This window comes from Budorcas taxicolor, chromosome 11 (genome assembly GCF_023091745.1).
Source record: "Budorcas taxicolor isolate Tak-1 chromosome 11, Takin1.1, whole genome shotgun sequence".
In the NCBI taxonomy this organism is placed as follows: domain Eukaryota; kingdom Metazoa; phylum Chordata; class Mammalia; order Artiodactyla; family Bovidae; genus Budorcas; species Budorcas taxicolor.
Genome location: NC_068920.1, coordinates 97,509,845 through 97,532,002, shown reverse-complemented (window position 1 = coordinate 97,532,002; position 22,158 = coordinate 97,509,845). Strand labels below are relative to the sequence as shown.

Below are 22,158 nucleotides of genomic sequence, written 5' to 3'. Positions count from 1 at the left end.
ATGAGTGTTTGATCACTGGGTGGGAAAGATGCCCTGGAGAAGGAAAGGTAGCCCACTCTAATATTCTTGCCTGGAGAATCCCATGGACAGAGGAGCCTGGCAGGCTATAGTCCATGGGGCCACAAAGAGCTGGACATGACTGAGCATGCACACACATTTTCTAGTTTATATTAAACTACTTTTGAGTGGAAGAAAATGAGAAATAGTTTCTTAGATCATTTAAATTATTTTCTTCAAAGTTTCTGCCCTTTGCCAGATTTTATTTGTGACATATTCAGGGTTTTAATTTTTGAACAATTGGGAAAATTAACAGCTACCTAACAGTTTCAACAAAGGACTTAATTCTTACAGGCTTCATGTAACCCAAATCAAGTATATCTTCTCCAATTCCCACCTTCAGTCAAAACAAAGATAAAACCAAAATAAAAACTAAATCCAAGCAGCTGGTTTTGTTGAGGAAACTACCAATTACATGGAGGTGAATTAGGAGGTTAGGTGCTCTTTTGAGACATTCTGGAATGTTTAAATATACAAATAAAAATGAAAAAGTGTTGTATGTATTATGGAATTGTTTTCAGTTCCACATATATTTAGGATTTACTTAAACCAAGTTAGAGGGACCAGGAATATAAAGAAAATGGTTTATGTTCTGGAGGATCTTATGTTTTGGTGGGTGATAAACAGATTACTGGATCATGTAGTAATTAATGCAAAATAGATGTAAAAATGTTAAGACTTATAGAATATGGAGCTATTGATTATTCTTAAAGTTGGCAAATTAGTGAGGGTTGGAGACCACTGGTATTTGGGTCAAGGAAGACTACACAGAGATGTAAGAGCTGTGCATATTATTGTGATTAGATTACTAAGTAGTTCATTAGAGGAAAGAGGGGTAGCGAAAAAAGACAGGCAGAGGGAGTAACAGAAGTTATGGCAGTGGCATGTGTAGGTATGTATATTTGGGGAGGGTGTCAGTATAGCTAAGAAGGTTTCATGGAGAGTAGGAGGAATTTGAAAAGAAAGTTTGGACTTATTGGTAGACAGATTGGCTTGATGGTGAAATTCTGGAGTAACCAGTGTTTTAAGAAAATTTGGATTGAATACTGTTGGACAGTGAATATACTTTCCAGCTCTGTTACAGACCATTACTTTTATCCTGCTTGTTATATACCTTTATTTTACCAGCCTTATTGTAACTGACATTTAAGGTTTTGATTCTTATGACTCTACATAGTGGAAAAGCCATTTAAATTTTATAGGTAGATGAATCATATAAGATAAATGTTTTAGAAAAAAAACACCAATAGGCCTAAAAGAAGCCAGACTTATTCGGGACCATTTTGACTGACTCTGGCATGTCTCTATAGCAGCAGTTCTTAATTTGGTATCCTGTTATAATATAATGATTTATGGAGAAGTAGTGGATTTATAGTTAGCATCTGTTATCACATGGAGCTTTGAAAGCTATTTTATCTGTACTGCAGCCTTTCAAAATTGAGATACTTGCACATTTCTTCTGCTGTTACCACTGTAATTAGAAACTTAATTCCATGGTCAAGTTGTGAATACCATCTCTAGAGTTAATTCTACCACTATCACAAAGTTGAACTAAAGTAAAATGTTGTACCTAGTAATTATTTTTATTTCAGAACAAGGCACAGAAGAAGTTAAAAAGTTGCTTTTGCTTTTACTGGGTTGTGCAGTTCAGGTAAGTTAAAATACTTCATATTTTATTTTAATAAGTTTTTGTAATTTTTTGAGGCTCTAGTTTCTGAAAGACTTAAAGGATGGGCCTTTGCTGTTCAGAGTCCATGTTAGAAATTTTAACATAGCTGTATAACCTAAGGAGATTCTGAAGAAAAACACTTTGTGTTATTTTATTTCAAATTTTATTTATGTTATCAGATAATCATATCTGATAGCATAAATTATGTTTGTTAACTTAATTCTTTTAATTTAATTAAAATTAATTATCTTTTTTTAAAATACAGATGCTTTTAAAGACCCCAGGCTTTACAAGTTCCCTAAAGGTACCCTGAAAACCTCTCCCAAAACATCCTTATGACTTATGCGTGTATGTGTATGTGTTATTGAAGGGAAGAGGAATGATGATAAAAAGGCAGAAGTTATGAAGTCTCAATCATCTGCTGGCTTAGAAGTTAGTTACTGTAATAGAATTAGAAACCTTTCAGTGCCCATAACACTTTAAGAACTGAATATAAAGATAAAAGAGCTTAATTTTAAGTGGGAAAAGTTTGCTAATGCTTATTTAGTCTTCATGCCTATCTTTATAATTGGAAGTAAAACTATTTGTAGTTCTGTTTTTAACACCAGACTTTTTATGCTCTAGAGCTGGACTGTCAGTGGAATAGCCACTAGTCACAAGTTGCTGTTAAAGCTTAAATTCAGTTTAGTTCAGTCGCTCAGTCGTGTCCGACTCTTTGCAACCCCATGAATCGCAGCACGCCAGGCCTCCCTGTCCATCACCAACTCCCGGAGTTCACTCAGACTCACGTCCATCGAGTCAGTGATGCCAACCAGCCACCTCATCCTCTGTCATCCCCTTCTCCTCCTGCCCCCAATCCCTCCCAGCATCAGAGTCTTTTCCAATGAGTCAACTCTTTGCATGAGGTGGCCAAAGTATTGGAGTTTCAGCTTTAGCAACAGTCCTTCCAAAGAAATCCCAGGGCTGATCTCCTTCAGAATGGACTGGTTGGATCTCCTTGCCGTCCAAGGGACTCTCAAGAGTCTTCTCCAACACCACAGTTCAAAAGCATCAATTCTTCGGTGCTCAGCCTTCTTCACAGTCCACCTTTCACATCCATACATGACTACTAGAAAAACCATAGCTTTTACTGGACGGACCTTAGTCAGCAAAGTAATGTCTCTGCTTTTGAATATGCTATCTAGGTTGCTCATAACTTTTCTTCCAAGGAGTAAGCGTCTTTTAATTTCATGGCTGCAGTCACCATCTGCAGTGATTTTGGAGCCCCAAAAAACAAAGTCTGACACTGTTTCCACTGTTTCCCCATCTACTTCCCATGAAGTGATGGGACCAGATGCCATGATCTTCGTTTTCTGAAGGCTGAATTTAAGCCAACTTTTTCACTCTCCTCTTTCACTTTCATCAAGAGGCTTTTTAGTTCCTCTTCGCTTTCTGCCCTAAGGGTGGTGTCATCTGCATATCTGAGATTATTGATAATTACAATTAAATAAAATTGCAGTCTCAATTGCTCATTTGCACTAGTTACATTTCAATACTCAGCCATAGGTAGCTCTTGAGTACTGTGTAGGACAACACTGATATTCTGATTTTTCAATTTCAAAATTAGTGTCTTCTCATTCTCTTTTCCATCGTGGTACTCTCTGTTTTCTAGCCTTCAAGAACCTATCAACTTCATCCTGTATTCTTTAAGAAAGTCTAGCCTGTTTATTCTTTAAGAAAGTCTAGCCTTCTTAAAACTTCTAAAGTTTGAATAGAGGTGAGATTTAGTACAAATTGTAGGTATTTTAAGAGTAAGGGAAGAATTCTCATTGATTTATGTTGAGATCGTGTCAAAGGGTGAGCTTTTAAACATAGTATAAATATAAAAAGTGGCTCTAGGACTTAGAAAAGGGAACTGTAGTATATGTTTAATTTAAATCAGCCAGAGGTATGGCAGTTGAATTATGACTCTTCATTGAGTCATAGTTATTATAACCCTGCCACTTAATGTATGCTCATTGGCTCAAACTGTTTATCGGGCAATACTTTGGAAGCATACAATTTAAAAATTGGGGTTACCATACCTAAAAAGTTATTTTATAGATGCTACAAAGGTACTATCTGAAAGTCGTTCTTAATTATTCTCACTATGCCTGTCAGATATTAGTAGACCAAAAATCTTGTTTTTAAACCTGGTAATTTTTATCACATGTTCCCCAAAACTCTGACTTCCTCGTTACAACTGAAAACTTTACATTTCTTGTAATTTAATTTTAAATATTTTTGTATTATCCTAATAATTTTGTTTTTATAGGATGAGGAACTTTCTGCACTGATAGAAATGTGCTTAATGAAGTTAAATTGTGTGGCAGTAGAAATAGAATATTATAATGTAATATGTAGAGTAAAATCAGAACCTTACTAAGTTTCTTATTGACGGAAGACCCAATTTTTCTTTTTTGAGTTTAGTGCCTTCACTAGGAGTTCAGTAATTGGCCCAAAAGATGCAACTAAGCTAGACAAGGCTGTGCTGTCTATTTTGTATGCACTTCTCATTTGGTAGCTGTAAAAATACAGTTACACAAACAGTTGGATTGCAGTATAAGAGATGTAGGGGGAAGATAGAGTAAAACAATAAGATGCATGTTAAGCTCTTATTCAGTACTGATTGGAAAGGAAAAGATAAGGTTTGCATTGTAACACTTTTAGTTTATATCGTTTTTTTTAATGTACACAATGAAGAATTGCTGCCTTTATTCTACTTGCTACATGTGTACTTGTATATACATTCTTAAATTTTGCCCCTGGTAACTTTTTATTAGAAACAAATCAAATATTTATTGTATTATCTTATATGTGTTGAACTGGGCCACAAAAAGAGATTTCTTTTATTGAGATTGATAGGATAAAGATGTGAGAATGAATTGTAAGTTTGAAGTAAAAATTGCTTAGAATTTTTTTTTCCAAGAAGAAAGGCTGTGTTGTTTGATGACAGCCAAAGACTGACTGAGCATTTTGGCTATATTCCGAATTCTGCCACTGACTCACTGTGTTTTTTGGCAAGTAACTTATCCTCCCTGAAACAAGTTCTTGATTCTTTACTTCTCTGTTTGTAAAGTTAGCATAATAATATTTTACTGACCTCACATGAGTTGTGTAATGATTACCTGCTTTAGAACTTTTCAGCATACAAGTAATATGGATTTTCAGTACCTTACTTTTTAAATAAATATTTCTAAATTTTAATCTTAGGTAAGTATATTAGAGAGATCATTTAAATGCAAAACAAAACCCTTATTGTGCTGTTTAAACCCTCATTGTAGCCAAGATTTTTAGCCTAATGAGTTTTTACTTATTTACAACATATTAGCAACTATTCCCTATAAAGTATGAGTGATTGTTCTATTCATTTCCCTTAGTGTCAGAAAAAAGAAGAATTTATTGAAAGAATTCAAGGTTTAGATTTTGATACGAAAGCAGCAGTTGCCGCACATATTCAAGAGGTAATAATCTGTATAAAATGTTCATGTGTTTTTTATGAAGTTCATCATACATTATATTTGTATATCTCCCCAAATACTTAAAGTCATAACTTAAGCAAGAATAAATAAAAGTCAAATATAGTCAAATACTTAAAGTCATAACTTAAGCAAGAATAAATACAAGTCAACTTAAGCACTCTGCTTTTAGGTCATCCTCTTTTCTTTAGACATAGCTTCTTAAGTGAATCATCTATAATGGCACAGTGCTGACTACAGATGTACTGTTGACTTTATCCATAGGGATATAGGCAGAAAGTGCTATCTGAGGAATGTATATTTCTTTGTTAGACAGCATAGCATGCATGATATAGTGAATGGAAACAGCATAAAGTGGATCACTGCCTGTAATTCAAATTAAAGTGAGCTAAGGTAATGTATTATATCACTCCAGTGATTTTGTTTTAATGAATGGGCACAGCAGAATTTCTATTGAGGATATTGCTTGAATTATAAATACATTAGTGATTGTATCATCCATGTAAAACCTAAATATAGGACCTAATGTGCAATGTCAAATAATTGAAGTTAATATTTGTTAAGATTTCTTTTTTTAAGCTGCTATTTCTGCATCTGTCTAGTCTTGGGCTTTTAATCTTATGTACTTATTAGTTTTTAGAACTACAGTGTGTTAAATTTTACATGTTGATTAGAGAGAACTAAGGAAACGGAAGGGGGAAGAGTTATATTTAAATAATCTCTATTTAAATCACCTTGTGTTCCATATGTTTTCTTTTCTGTTAGTTAATGTTCATGGAACTCTGCTTTCTTGTCAGTAGTATTGTCAACAGTAAGCATATTAGTACACAGCAAGATACAGTTTTGTTGGTACTTTCCCTTTACATATATGTTTCCATTAGCTTTGTGATTTGTATTTTATTTTGAATAAATGTTGAGTGCCACACGTTACTGAATTTGCCACCATTCTTGAAAGTGTTATTTTTCTGTTTATTGTGAAAGTTAAAGCAAAATATCAGAATCACAGTGAGAAATGGAAAACAAGAAATAAGTATCTCACTTATATAACTTCTCCATTCTTTTAAACATCTTTATTAGGAGTCTTTTTCTCCTAAGGTGCTGTGATAGTGTCACCTCAGAATCTGTAAAAACTTTGCTTTTTAAGAATAAAAGTGCAATAATATATATAGTATAGGATTAGAAAAAACTTTTGCTTTTGATTTCAGTTACAATTTATTTAGTCTTATCTAAGGAAATGATCAATTGATTCTATTAAAGCAGTTGTCAGAAATAATGGTATCACCTTTCCTTAGGAATGCCTTGAATTAAATCTTATTTTTTAGTTAGAAGATAAAAATAAATTCATTTAAAGATTATATTTAGTGAAAATAATTTTTAGTAGAAGCTTTTTCAGCATTCGTTAATTTCAAATGCTTTTAGACATATTTACTTTTCATATTTTTATTATATGGGATATATAATATTTAACTTACTGTACTAAAATCTATTTTTAAGTATTAGCCATTTAAAAGTTGTTTATTTTGGTTGCTTTCTGAAGGTAACCCATAATCAGGAAAATGTGTTTGATCTACAATGGATGGAAGTGACTGATATGTCTCAGGAGGAAATAGAACCACTCTTGAAAAACATGGTATTGCATCTAAAAAGGCTTATAGATGAGAGAGATGAACATTCAGAGGTTTGTAAATTTCTTTTAGTATATTATGAAAGTTTCCTTTCCAAAAAACTTCAGAGATTTTTGAGAATTGATAGTCTGTTTCTTAGGGACAGGTAATAAGGTACTATATGTCTTTTGTGTAACATAGGAACCAGAAAGGATGCATAAGAGCCCCAAAGTGCTACTAAACATATTGCAATTGGATTTTCTTTTCCCCTTCCTTTTAAATTACTCTGACTTTGTTCTGTGTTTTTTTAAAAACTCATCCCTATAGTTCTGGCAACAAGTACGAAACCAGAGTTCTGGCAAAAGTATAACACTAAAAATATCGTTGATGTAAGTGGAAAAACCATTGCTTTTTCAAAGTTTAAGAATTTGATTAAGGTTAATTTTGTAGTTTCATTGCCACATTTTGAGACTGTAAAAAATGTGTTAATCAAAGGAGAATAACAGGTGTTCTGAATAAAATGTGCCGCAAAAGGTCTCAGATTTTTGTAGCAGTTTAATGAGGTGTGATTTTTAAAAAAGAATTATTATAAGCTCTTTTAAGAAAGCACTTTGCTTTTAAAAGGAGTAAAATTGCACCAGACTTTTTGGTTGGATTCTTTGAGAGCAGTTTATAATTTTTAGAGAAGTCTAGACATTAGTGCATGTGGTGGTGAGTAATATTTTCTTAATAGCAGACCAAAATACTCTGTCATTCTGGAGACTGTAAAACTTTGATCAGTCGTTCAATTTACATGAGAGAGACAGATTTGAGTTTATTTATGGAGAATTTGATTAGTCTTGGGACTAATGAAAGACTATATAGGAGAAATTTCTAGAGATGTTTTTGGAATAAAAAGCTTTCTCGTTGCTCTATAAAATATATTCATTTCTGAAGGGAATTTTTAGCTTTTCTTATGGCTTTAAAAGAGAAGAATATATAGGAAATAAAGAAATGTTTTTTAAAGCAACAGCTGAATTTTTTAAAAATTTAAGACAGTGAGACCAAAGGAAGAAACGAATGAGTTTCAAAACATCCCTAGTATATATGAAACCTACCCTGAGATACTCAGATCACTTTATTTTCAGTCAGTTTTGAACCATATGCTGTATCTTCTTTTTTATGTTAGTAATCTTTTTACTGTTTTAGTAAAAACAGTTTCAGTAGGCGGTAGTACTCACACTGGGAGTTCAAGTGGGTATCCTAGCACTCAAATCCTCCATTTGTTGGCATGGCCAGCATTGGGCAGCCACAGGCTATCCACGAGGGGTGCTCCCCCTTGTTAGAACAGAGAGCCCTTTTCTCTGTTTTTATTGCTCTTCTGTCATCATTGTTTCCCTTTGATCTAGAAAGTATAATTTGGTCACGTTGTTTTTAATTATACGTCTTTTTTTTTCTTAATGCTGTGAAACAAGGATCTCTTCAGTCATCTCCTTTTGAAAGTGAAAGTGGCTGAGTCATGTCAGACTCTTTGTAACCCTGTGGACTGTAGCCTGCCAGGCTCCTCTGTCCATGGAATTCTCCAGACCAGAATCCTGGAGTGGGTAGCTGTACCCTTCTCCAGGGGATCTTCCCAACCCAGGGTTTGAACCTGGGTCTCCTGCACTGCAAACGGATTCTTTACCATCTGAGCTGCCAGGGAAACCCAAGAGTACTGGAGTGGGTAGCATGTTCTCCAGCAGGATCTCCCCAGGCCAGGATCTTCTTTTACTAAACTCCAGCAGGATCTTCTCCTTTTACTAAAAACTAAATATTTATTGTCACTGTTTAGGCCAAGCTTTGTATTATAGATTTATTGTGTACTTAATCTTAGTACATCTGCACAAGAATTCCATTTTAAGGATGAAGATTCTAAAGTTCAGAGAGGTTAGATGACTTGCCCATTCTAACTCCAACACTTGTGATCCTAACCTTTATAATACCTTTGCCTAAATCTCTGCTGATACTTTTCCTTAATGATGATTTCTGTAATTATCATCACCTGAAATTTTTAGCCTTGTTGTATCATATGTTCATTCTTCACCATATATTGATAAATACCTGCTTTTTGTAAGAACTTTTACTAGAGTACGAGAGAGCAACAGACTTCCAAAGAAGAACCAAAGATGGTTACAGTCTAATAGGGAAATTATTTTAACAAGTGAGTTAACTGTAATTAAAGTTGTTAAGTGACAAGTACCAAAAAAAGAGACGTATCTAAATGTTGTACCATGTGTGTGAATTGGTCGCTCAGTCATGTCCGACTCTTTGTGACCCCATGGACTGTGTCCCGCCAGGCTTCTCTGTCCATTGAATTCTCCAGGCAAGAATTCTAGAGTGGGTTGCCATTTCCTTCTCCGAAATGTTGTACTATATGAATTTAAAGAAGAAAGATACTACTTGCAACTGATAGTGGAATACCTAAGATTGGAAGGATCAGAGAAAGCTTTTCAGAAATTAAAAGTATGCCTTAATAACATTTCCTATCAGACTTTTTGAAAATGTTTGGAGTTCTTGAGCTCGAGAAACTACCACTATTAGAGAAAAGGCAAAATGGAAAGTACCTCTGGGTATTCTCTTAATTCTTAATACTAGGTTTCTTTCTTTTTATTTTATTACTTTATTTATTTTAGTTGGAGGGTAATTACTCTACAATATTGTAGTGGTTTTTGCCATACATTGATATGAATCAGTCATGGGTTTACATGTGTTCCCCATCCTGAACCCCTCTCCCACCTCCCTCCCCATGGTTTCTTTCTTTTTAAAAAATATTTTGCATCCATAGATCTTTTGTGCTCTGTTTGTTTACAACTGGAAATTGTTGTTATACTTTAATTTTACCACCTGCTAATTTCAAATATAATATGTATCTTCAGTACTTTTCTTGAGTTTTCTGTTTTGTGAATAATTCAGTTAAATATTTCTGAACAGCTTTTTGTATTCACTACTATGCTGGATAACATCAGGGATACAAAGGAAGTATAAGGAAGGTTGTATCTGATTTATTTTAGAAAAGCACATTGTAAATGAAAAATAAGGTGGCGTGTAATTAAGTTCTAGTTTGTGTATGAAACAGATATTTAGTAATTACTATATGCAGATACTGATGGTTCACAGGTAAAGAATTTGCCTGCAGATGCCGGAGACATAGGAGACGCAAGTTCAGTCGCTGGGTCAGAAAGATCCCCTGGAGGAGGAAATGGCAACCCACTCCAGTATTCTTGCCTGAAAAATCCCATGAACAGAGGAGCCTAGCGAGCTACAGTCCAAAGAGTCACAAAGAATCAGACATGACTGAGCACAGACACACACACATGTATGCAGGTACTTTTGTTAAAGACAAGAGATGTTATAAGGCAATATTAAAGCGACAGTAAGAGGCAATATTAATTGAGACAGTAAGAAAATAGGCAAATAAAAGCTGACTCTGTGAAGTTTGAGCTTGGGGTGCTGTGGAAATTAGTAACACTATCCACAGAGACAGTGGAGTTGGGCTGGACATACTAAGTAGATAGACCAGGTGAAGTAGTGTCAGTGAGCAAACCATCCTTCAAAACGCAACATTGAAAGAGAAGTAGAAGGATAATAAAGGGGAAAATGTGATTTTTTTTCCCTCCCTAGATAGTAGAAACTTGTATGTCTTTGAAGAACAAGGAGAAAAAAGCAATAGGAAGAGAGAAACTGAAAATGTTACAGAAGTAAGGAATATGTGTTGGGAATAAGAGATGCATAAAAATGAAGGAATTTATTGCAGGTGGTTCTGTTTCTTTGACAAATTGAAGGAGAGTTCATTTGTTGGAAGTCATGATAGCAGTTGGTAGTTGGGGGCTTGTGTAGAGAAAAGGGAATATATTTACATCTGCCTTTATGGGAAAATTTTGCCAGGAAACCATCAAGATTTTCAGTGAAAGAATTGATGGACATTGGAAAGAGCTTAATTGAAAGTGGATGACAACTTCTGTAGTAGGGCTGTATTTTATTTGTTTAGTGTTTTTAGAGTTATCACCTTGGAACAGGAATAGAAAAATTGACAGTAGGTAAGGAAAATGACATAGCATTGTAAGTCAGACTTGAATTTGAATTTGTGTTATATTCCTGTGTGACTTTTAAGTTATTTAATCTATATGTGCCTCAGTTTCCTTATATCTAAAATAGATGTAAAGCCTCTATTGCCAATTATAGTATTGGATGGGATCTTGTTGGAGGATTCTCTAGCTAGGAGTTCTATATATATTTGTTTCCTTTTGTTTTTTCCCCGAAGAGTGAACGAACCATAGTCAAAGAATGACATAGTAGTGTTAAATTAGAAAGTAAGAGTGACATTTAACAGCCTAATTGCAGTTTCAGGGCAAATCGGAACTCTAGAGTAGCCAAGAATAATCTGTTTGACTGGGCAGAGGGCGAGAGTTGAGTGATTGGAGGTTCAGGCATAGGAATGGTGATATAGGAGTAATGTTCTAGTAAAGAAGGCTAAGGAACTGTATTTTTGATTTTTAAAAGTTGAAATTAGCCTCTTGTGCTACTGGTTACTGTGTTGGACAGAACAGTTACAGACATAATAATTTTGAGTTAATTCTTTACTGTGTCAGCAAATCTTCTATGCTTTTCCAACAGTTGCTATTTGTTCTACATATTTTACCACAATTTATTAATTTTTCTTAAAACACTGGGAAGGGAAAAAAGTATTGTCTTTGTCTTGTGTTATCTACTAAATAACTCAACCAGGTACTGTTGAATGAAACTTTTTGAAAAATGACAGCTAAATATGTCAAAGTTAAGGGACTTACCTGGTGGTGCTGTCTTTAAGTCACCATGCAAGGGGTGTGGGTTTGATCCCTGGTTGGGGAACTAAGATCCCACATGCTGTGTGGCATAATCAAAAAACAAAAAGTTCACCATTAATGATAAAGATAATTAATAAGACATTTTTGACCAATGGATTCTTTCTGATATTGTAGTATAATACTTAGAATTAGTGACTAGTGTTGTGTATTTGGTTCTCTGATATGTAAAATACTAAAAATGCTTCTGTGATTTCTATTTCCTTAGACTATTGTGGAACTCTCTGAAGAGCGGGATGGTCTTCATTTTCTACCCCACGCCTCTTCATCTGCACAGTCACCTTGTGGTTCTCCAGGCATGAAGCGAACAGAAAGTCGACAACATCTGTCAGTGGAGCTGGCAGATGCTAAAGCCAAGATAAGAAGGCTTAGGCAGGAATTGTAAGTTGCTACTTTTCAAGGCTTGTTGAATTTATATGGTTGCAAAGGTGACCTAAATGCATTGTTTTTAGGCTTATGAAATTGTGCGGTTCCCAGTTGGTAGGCTGTGTCACAGTTTTCAGTAGTATTTGTCAAAATGAAGACACTATCAAAGTTTTCTTAATGCTAAATCTTATCAACTTAAAGGATGCCCTTTATCCTGTATCTATGTACTTCCTATTCTTCTAGTGTTAGGATGTCCTTTCTTTTATAAAATAATGTTTTTCCTTGGCAAATTAAGGTCTGCTTAATTTTTTTATTTTTTCATTCCATGAAATCCAAAATACTGACAACCACTGATACAGATTGTTAAGTTTGGCTTTTTAAAAATTAATGTTATAAAATGAATTTTTGGTGTACAGTATTACAGAAAAATAATTTTGTGTATCTTCTGCATGGAGTAATTGAAATGCCTGAGTCACGTACTTAAAAATGGTAAATATTCAGATTGGTTAGTGCTGATAAAATTAATATTTATTTAACTTTCAAAAATCATTACAGGAAAATCAGTATAAATGTCACATTGGTGAATAACTTGTAAAGACACAACCAGTCTCTGCTGGAGATTTTCTTATATTGCACTTTAAAAAACAAAGGAATTGTGTGTTATAGGCTTTTTCTTTCCTTTTTTTTCCCCTTTTTTGGGAGGGTTTTGTTTTCTTGAAATTTAGGCTTTGGGGTGTAGATTTTGAATTTAAAACCACCATATAACAATTAAGTTTATTGATTGTTTAAAGCAGTTAGTTTTAAGAAAGTGGCTGAATGTGCAAGGTAGAAAAAATATACAGTCCATAGGAAAATTTGAAAACAAGAAAATACAGCTTTCATTGTGAATGTCTGCGGTATTATGTATCTGTTGAAGTGAATACGCCCAAGATATTCTATAAACAGCTGCACCGTGAAAATTAGGGAAGAGATTGCTGTTATTAGTTTGACTGGCAGTTAATGGATAGCCTAAACAGTGAACACTAGTTTGTTCCATATAATTTAGCACAATCTTCTTCAGTCTTTAGATAAAGCATGCAATTAGAACTGCAGTGATGGCTGTGAATTCATTTAACATTTTGCACTATATTAAAATTTGATTTTAAAATAAAATTTACTTGAGCATAGTGTTGTTAAAATTCCAGACAACTTAAAGAGATTAGTAAAATTTGGTCTCATGTTGACTGGAAAATATAAATGAATATTTTTAATGAATAAATAAATATGCCAGATATAGCAAGTTTTCTCAGTAACTAGCATTACATCAAATACCATCTATATCTTTTGTTGTCCTTTGAAAATGTGTTCCTTCATGGGTTTCTTCTGTTAACATCTGTTTTAAGTGTTTTTCTTGGGATAGATCTTTACTAAAGTGATAGAAGTGTGGAATCATGGTAGATAAAAATACTTTAGGTTGCCTTATACCTAATGGAGATAAATAATTGTAATAAGAACATGCAGATTGATAGCATACTTGTGGGTGGTACATCATAATATAATTGCTTTTGATTTATTGACATACAGAGTAAAAGTGTAATTTGGATGGAAGAAGAAGTAATTCCTTATAAATTTCACTTTTATGCAGTACTTAACATTATCAAATGCTTCCTCTAATAATTCTCTTTGTCTCCATGGATCGCATGTTTCCAAAGAGTTTTTCTCTCATGCAAAATATTTTTTTTTAGAAAAAAAAACAGCTTTATTAAAATATAATTCATATATCAGAAAATTGAACCTTTTAAAGTGTGCGATTCAATGATTTTTAGTTTATTCTTAGAGTTGTGCAATCATCCCATGCCATCTAATATTAAGACATTTTCATTACCCCAGAAAGAAACTGCATACCCATCAACAGTCACTGCATCACCTTTGGCCTCTGCCTCCTCAAAACCACTAATATACTTCCTATTTCTATAGATTTGTCTATTCTAGACATTTCATATATATAAATGGAATCATACATTATGTGTCCTTTTATTTCTGGCTTCTTTCACTTAGCATAATGTTGTCAAGATTTATCTATGTTGTACCATATAGCAGTACTTCATTCTTTTTGATGGTCGAATAATACTCTCTTTTATGGACATTCTACATTTTGATTACTCATTTATGAGTTGATGGACGTTTGGATTGTGTTCTACTTTTTTGCTATTTAAATAATGCTCCTATGAACATTCATGTGTGTATTTTTGTATAGACATATATTTTCATTTCTCTTAGGTATTTACTGAGTTGTGGAAATTCTTGGTCATATAGTAGCTCTGTGTTTAACCTTTCGAGGAACTGTTAAACTATTTGGCTGTACCATTTTACATCACCACCAGCAAAGTATGAGGCCTCTAGTGTCTCTGCATCCTCAGCAATACCTGTTATTATATACCCTTTTATTACAACCGTAGATTTGGTTTGCATTTCCATCATGACTAATAATGTTGAGTCTCTTTTCATGTGCTTATTGGCCATTTGTATATCTTCTTTGGAGAAATGTGTATTCAATTCCTTTGCCCATTTTTAAGTTGAATTTTGAGATAAACTTTTAATCAGTTCAGTTCAGTCACTCAGTCGTGTCCGACTCTTTGCGACCCCATGGACCACAACATGCCAGGCCTCCCTGTCCGTCATGAAATTACATGAAAACTGGAGGAATATTACAAATCTCTATACCCTACAGTTGAGAGTAAGTGAATTTTATTCACTTTTGACTTGGGGAAAAAAAGGGAGTGGTGTCAGGAAAAGTTCATAGAGATAGTAACATTTCACCTGATGTTAGGCATTAAGTAAGTTGAAGAGGCTCAGATGGGTAGAAGCAGAAGAAACAGCAGCAATAGAATATGAAGAGGGACATGGGGAAATGAAGTTGAAATGATGGAGTGGGTAAGTAGAATGGCATGTGTGCAGTGCTGAGAAATTTGAATATTAAACAGTGGGGGCCAACTGAAGATTTTTTGTATAGGAGAGCAGTTTAAAAACAGATTTCTGTTTTAATAAAGAGATATCAACCTAGTAGCTGACCTTTAGTGAGTATTCAAATTGGAAAAATAAATTCTGGTGTCATTGTAAAGACAGATTGAAGGACAGTCCAGGCAAGAAGTGGTTTGGGCCTGATCCAGGGTTTTAATGATGAGGTTAAAGAGGAGGTGTTAAGGAAGAAAGTAGTGTCTTCAGTATAATTCCTAGTTTCCTATAAGTAGTGTCTGTCTAGATGGTGATGCCATTCATTCAGACAGGGAACATAAGAGAGAGGAATACTATTAAGGTAAAAGACAAGTTTAGTTTTGACATATTTAGTTTGAGGTGCCTTTGAAATATTTCTGTGGAGATGATCAGTTGGATAATTGACTATCTGGCCCATGATGCAGAGTAGAGATTTCAGATCATTAGTATACTCATGCAGAGTACTATATGCAGCAGCATGTAAGTCATAATTGAAACCTTTGGAATGGATCAGACTGCCCATGAGCATGAAGAATATGAAGGATGTATTCTTTTAGAATACAAATACTAGAAAGGTGTTTAAGTGGTCGAAGGTAGATGTCATTTATTACCCGTTTATTACCCACATTACTGTTTCTTCATATACAAAATAACGGGTAGAGCAAATGATTAAGTGCATGAGCTTTAGAGGCATTCTAAAATGTGAATCCTGGCTTTCAACACTTCCTAACTGAGTGACTGTGGCCAAGTACTGAAACTCTTAAGACTATTCAGTTTCCTAGACTGTTAAATAGGAATAATATTAGTGCTTACTGTAGGGTTGTTGTATGAGGTAAATATGTAAGTAAACAGTGTGTATTACATAAGTGCTCAACAAATGTAAGCTGCAGTCATGAGCTACTACTTCTTTAGAGCTCTTGTGAGGATTAAGTGCTTGGCAGAGTGTAAAATGCATAGCACAAGTGTGTGGCACAGATAATGATAACTTGATAATTGTTAGCCAAAAGATAGGCACAAAACATGAAATCAGCAAAAGAATCAGAGAATTAATATATTGAGAACTAGAAAATCCTAAGAGTATAGAGTCATGGAAACCAAAGGAGAAGCATTTTACGAAGAGTGGCATGAACTGCATTAAGTTTCTCAAAGACCTGAAAATAATGTGTTGGATTTGGCAATAGGTGACTGACTGACTGTGATAAATAGTGTCAGTGGGAAGATGTGAATGGAAGCCTCATCACTGTAGATAGAATGGTCAAATGGGTGCAAAAAGGGATTATTTTATTAGTAAGTGTAGATCCTCCTGGATAACACTTTTGGAAATTCCAGTAAAGTCATACTTCACATACTCCAAAGTGAATTTCAGATGGATTAAAGAGCTAAATGTAAAAAACAAAATAATGATGAAGAAACTAGTCTAGATGCTGCTGCTGCTAAGTCGCTTCAGTCGTACCCGACTCTATGCGACCCCATAGATGGCAGCCCACCAGGCTCCCCCGCCCCTGGGATTCTTCAGGCAAGAGCACTGGAGTGGGTTGCCATTTCCTTTTCCAATGCATGAAAGTGAAAAGTGAAAGTGAAGTCACTCAGTCGTGTCCGACTCTTAGCGACCCCATGGACTGCAGCCCACCAGGCTCCTCCATCGATGGGATTTTCGAGGCAAGAGTACTGGAGTGGGGTGCCATCGCCTTCTCCGAGTTTAGATGAGTATGTGTTAATATACTCCTGGTGGGGAAGAATTTTGCACAGAAGTGGTTGCTCTATTTGTATTTTTAAAAATGTTAAATATGTAAACATCCAGAAAAAAATAAGTGTATTAAAAGCATTAGAATATTCCTCAAAAAGTTAAACATAGTATTTTTATATGATCTAGCAATTCCACACCTATGCATATCCCACTAAAATTGAAAACAGGAACTCAAACATATACTGGCATGCCATTGTTCACTGAAGCATTATTCCCAATAGCTAAAGACTAGAAACAACCCAGTGGCCATGAACAGATGGACAGATAAACAAAATGTGCTCGTGGGCACACAGTGTATTATTCAGTTCAGTTCAGTCGCTCAGTCATGTCCGACTCTTTGCGACCCCATGAATCGCAACATGCCAGGCCTCCCTGTCCATCACCAGCTCCCAGAGTTTACTCAAACTCCTGTCCATTAAGTTGGTGATGCCATCCAGCCATCTCATCCTCTGTCATCCCCTTCTCCTCCTGCCCCCAATCCCTCCCAGCATCAGTTTTTTCCAGTGAGTCAACTCTTCACATGAGGTGGCCAAAGTACTGGAGTTTCAGCTTTAGCATCAGTCTTTCCAATGAACACCCAGGACTGATCTCCTTTAGGATGGACTGGTTGGATCTCCTTGCAGTCCAAGGGACTCTCAAGAGTCTTCTCCAACACCACAGTTCAAAAGCATCAATTCTTCGGCGTTCAGCTTTCTTCACAGTCCAACTCTCACATCCATACATGACTACTGGAAAAACCATAGCCTTGACTAGACGGACCTTTGTTGGCAAAGTAATGCCTCTGCTTTTGAATATGCTGTCTAGGTTGGTCGTAACTTTCCTTCCAAGGAGTAAGCATCTTTTTTTTTTTTTTCCTTTCATGTCTGTTTTTTTTTTATTAAATTTTTATTTTTACTTTATTTTACTTTACAGTACTGTATTGGTTTTGCCATACATTGACATGAATCCACCACGGGTGTACGTGCATTCCCAAACATGAACCCCCCTCCATCTTTTAATTTCATGGCTGCAATCACCATCTGCAGTGATTTTGGAGCCCCCAAAATAAAGTCTGACACTGTTTCCACTGTTTCCTCATCTGTTTGCCATGAAGTGATGGGACCAGATGTCATGATCTTCGTTTTCTGAATATTGAGCTTTAAGCCAACTTTTTCACTCTCCTCTTTCACTTTCATCAGGAGGCTCTTTAGTTCCTCTTCACTTTCTGCCGTAAGGGTGGTATCATCTGCATATCTGAGGTTATTGATATTTCTTCTGGCAATCTTGATTCCAGCTTGTGCTTCTTCTGGTCCAGCGTTTCTCATGATGTACTCTGCATATAAGTTAAATAAGCAGGGTGACAATATACAGCCTTGACGTACTCCTTTTCCTATTTGGAACCAGTCTGTTGTTCCATGTCCAGTTCTAACTGTTGCTTCCTGACCTGCATACAGGTTTCTCAAGAGGCAGGTTAGGTGGTCTGGTATTCCCATCTCTTTCAGAATTTTCCACAGTTTATTGTGATCCACACAGTCAAAGGCTTTGGCATAGTCAATAAAGCAGAAATAGATGTTTTTCTGGAACTCTCTTGCTTTTTCCGTGATCCAGCGGATGTTGGCAATTTGATCTCTGGTTCCTCTGCCTTTTCTAAAACCAGCTTGAATGTCTGGAATTTCACAGTTCACGTATTGCTGAAGCCTGGCTTGGAGAATATTGAGCATTACTTTACTAGCGTGTGAGATGAGTGGATTATTATTCCGCCATAAAAAATGAAATTTTGATATGCTGCTGCAACATGGATGAGCCATGGAATGAGCCATAAGATGAGCCAGCTCAGCTTGCTAAGTGAGATAAGCCAGATAAAAGGATAAATTTGAATAATTCCACTTAAATGAAATATCTTTTATGGGCAAATTGAGAGAGAAAATAAAGTGCAGAGTTATTGCTTAATGAGTATAGAATTTCTGAATAGGGTGATGAAAAAGTTTTGGGAATATGTAGTGGTGATAATTTAACATTGTAAAGTTAATTAGTGCTTCTGAACTGTACATTTAAAACTAACCATTTTAAAATGGTTAAAATTTTAACCATTCTCTGAGCACCATTCTCCACCTGAGTGGAGGCCTTAGTTCTGCAGAAAAGCTCAAAGATATTGTTAGATCTATTCCTTGAGGAAGAACCAGAACCCTGCTTTATTGCTGGACTGTTGTTTCTCAGCTGCTCCTCCTCTGTTTCTGCATTCCCTTCCTTCTGTGAGTATCAGCTGTTTGAATCTGCCCTTAGATCTCAGGGAATCAGAAGGCTGAATGAAGCCTATTTCCTACAAACAAGAAATGGGGGACAAAAAAGATTTGTACCTGGAATGACCTGACAGAGTCTTGCTCAGTTTCATCTGTAGTATGTCATCTGCAGATAGTGACAGTTTTATTCCTCCTTTAAATTTGGATTCCTTTTATTTTCCTTGTCTAATTGCTGTGGCTGGGACTATGTTGAATAAAAGTGGCAAGAGTGGGCATTGTTTTTTGTTTCTGATCTTAATGGAAATGTGTTCAGCTTTTCACTGTTGAGTCTGATGTTAGTTCTGGTTTTGTTGGATATACAGTTTATTATTCTCTGTGCCCACTTTCTGCAGAGGTTTTTTTTTTTATCATAAATGAGTATTGAGTTTTGTGAAAAGCTTTTTCTGCACCTACTGAGATGATCATATGGTTTTTATTAATCAGTTTGTTAATGTGGTGTTCAGAAAGATGCATGTACCACAGTGTTCATAGTAGCATTATTTATACTTGCCGTGATATGGAAGCAACCTAAGTGTCCACCAACAGATGATTAGATTAAGAAGATGTATAGGAAAAAAATATATATATATAGAGAGAGAAAATGGTATGCTACTCAGTCATAAAAAGGATAAAGTTTGCTATTTTAAAAACATGGGACTTCCCTGGTGGTCCAGGTGTTAAGAATCTACCTTGAAATCTAGGGGACACAGGTTTGATCCCTGGTCGGGGAACTAAGGTCCCACATGCCATAGAGCAGCTAAGCCTGTGCACTGCAGCTATTTAGCCCCTGCACTCCAGGGCCCTCAGGCCGCAACTAGAGAGCCTGCGTGATGGAATGAAGATCTCTTGTGCAGCATCTAAGACTCAACACAGCCAAATAAATAAAACAACATTGATGGACTTGGAGGGTATTATCCTAAGTAAAATAAATCAGACAAAGACAAATGCTGTATGATGCCAATTATATGTGGAATCAAAAAAATAAAACTAGTGAATGTAACAAGAAAAACAGATTTTTAGATACAGGAAGCAGGTGATTACTGGTGGGAAGAGGGAGTGGGGAGGGGCAATATAGTAGCAGAGGATTGAAGGTACAAACTTATGTATAAAATAAGCTACAAGGATATATTGTACAATGCAGGGAATATAGCTAATATTTTATGACGTATAACTTTTAAAAATTGTGAAGCACAGTAACCTGTAGCTTATATAACATTGTGTATCAGCTATACTTCAATAAAAATTTTCTCTGGTGAAAAAACTTAAATATAAGCACATACGAGATGTCAAAAGCAGATTGTTCTACATAATGAACATTTATTTTTTATTATTTAAGAACAGAAGGTTGACAGAGACAATGAGTGGAGACTTATTTTGAGGAGCTTGACTCTAAAGGAGAGATAGAAAATGGGAGTTAGAACACAGTGTAAAAAGAAAAAAGTGTATTAGGAGAAATACAAAAGTGTCCAGACTTCAGGGTAGAAACTAAGAGAGAGTCAAAGATTTTACATATCTGTGTGGCACTGTATTATTTTCTTTAGGTCATTGTAAATATTGAAAATAGTTTGGAGACCCTTAAAGTCTCAGACCCAGCTAGTATTGCCTTGCTTAAGAACTCTTCCAGCTAATTTGTCTGTGACTATACAGAGAGGGAGAGAGAGTAAGGAGATGGGAATCAGGAAATGACAGAAGAGATGAAGAAAAAAAAGCTACATTATGAACTATGAGGACATTACTCATTGAGGTTGTTAGCATTTGGAGAACTTTAAGGGTGAGTCTGATGACATCCAACCATATAAATTCCTAATGCCAATTTCTTTGTCTTTTTCCCCAGCTTGAGGTCATGACCAATATTATGTTAAGTTAGATATTTAATAATGATAGTATTTTGTATTAGTTGAGATGATCATAGTTTTCAACGCACAAAGTTTTTTATTTAATAAATATTTTTTGCATTTAAGGGAGGAAAAGACTGAACAATTGTTGGACTGTAAACAAGAACTAGAGCAAATGGAAATAGAGCTAAAAAGGCTGCAGCAAGAGGTTAGTACCTGGAACTTTCATTATATAATATCAATTGGAAATTGAGTTTTCTCCTTATAATTTACAGCATTTGCCTTACTGCTTACTGAGGTTTACTGAAATATAATGACTTTTTCAGTGTTTCTGTCTTCAGAAACGCCAGAGCAAAAACTAGAAATCAAAACTGGAAAGAACTTCGGAGTTTTCTTTTTTCTCTATCAGTGTGCTAGTCAAACCTTGCTGAGCTTTCAGGGAACCTCTTAGGACTAGGACAGTTCCAGGTTTTCCTTTTTTATGTATTGGCGTCTGTGGACTTGACAGCTGGAATACCTCTACTGCTAAACTGTGCTGCTTATGTGTATTTCCCTAAGTCTCTGCTCTCTTATGGTGCTTTATGTTAACTTCCATAGAATAGAATGCATTTTAATTTTTCTCTTTTTCTACCATGTAGATCCTGTACTTTTTAAAATGTCTTTATTTTTTATGAAGCTGTGTGTTTTTTCATCATGAACTAAAACTATTTAAGAATTTGCTTCTTTTAATTACTCTGTAATGTTTTGTTTTCATTTGAAGGTAGTGCAAGAGGTCTTCTTTAAGCCGTAAATGATAAAGATTGGGATAAGGCTGGAAAATTCTTTCTTGTCCTTACTTCCCCCAAGCTGCCATTTTAAATTCCAGGGTTGCTTCAGTTGTGGGATCATAAACCTGTGACCTTTCTAGGTGAATGAATCTAGGGATCATAACCTTCAGTTTTAGACATGCTGTGACTGCTGTTCCACTGCTTGGTAGCAGGGTTTTTTGTGTTCCATCTAAAACAGTGATTCTCAATCTTTTTTTGTCTCAAGACCCTTCTTTACTCTTAAAAATTAATGAGGATTATTTAATGTGAATTCCCTTTACTGGAATTAACTATATTTGAAATTTAAACTAGTAATTGAAAAATATTTATTAATTCATTTGAAAATAATACTCAGCCCATTCCATGTTAACATAAAAATTATATGGTAACTAAATAACCATTATTTTCCAAAACAACAGAAAAATTAGAAGAATAGTAATCTTTTATATTTTTGCAAATCTCTTTATTTAATGCCTTCCTTAATTGA

At 35.2% G+C, this 22,158-nt stretch overlaps 1 protein-coding gene across 1 annotated transcript in view; it reads left to right on the top strand.

Annotated features, from left to right (window-relative positions):
- CCDC88A (coiled-coil domain containing 88A) overlaps positions 1-22,158 on the top strand; it is a 114,397-nt gene that overhangs the window by 35,921 nt on the left and 56,318 nt on the right. Inside the window, exons 5-9 of the mRNA XM_052648821.1 lie at positions 1,650-1,708; positions 5,125-5,208; positions 6,761-6,901; positions 11,895-12,067; positions 20,992-21,073. Of these exons, the coding sequence (XP_052504781.1) occupies positions 1,650-1,708; positions 5,125-5,208; positions 6,761-6,901; positions 11,895-12,067; positions 20,992-21,073 (539 nt within the window). The remainder of the gene's footprint in view (positions 1-1,649; positions 1,709-5,124; positions 5,209-6,760; positions 6,902-11,894; positions 12,068-20,991; positions 21,074-22,158) is intronic.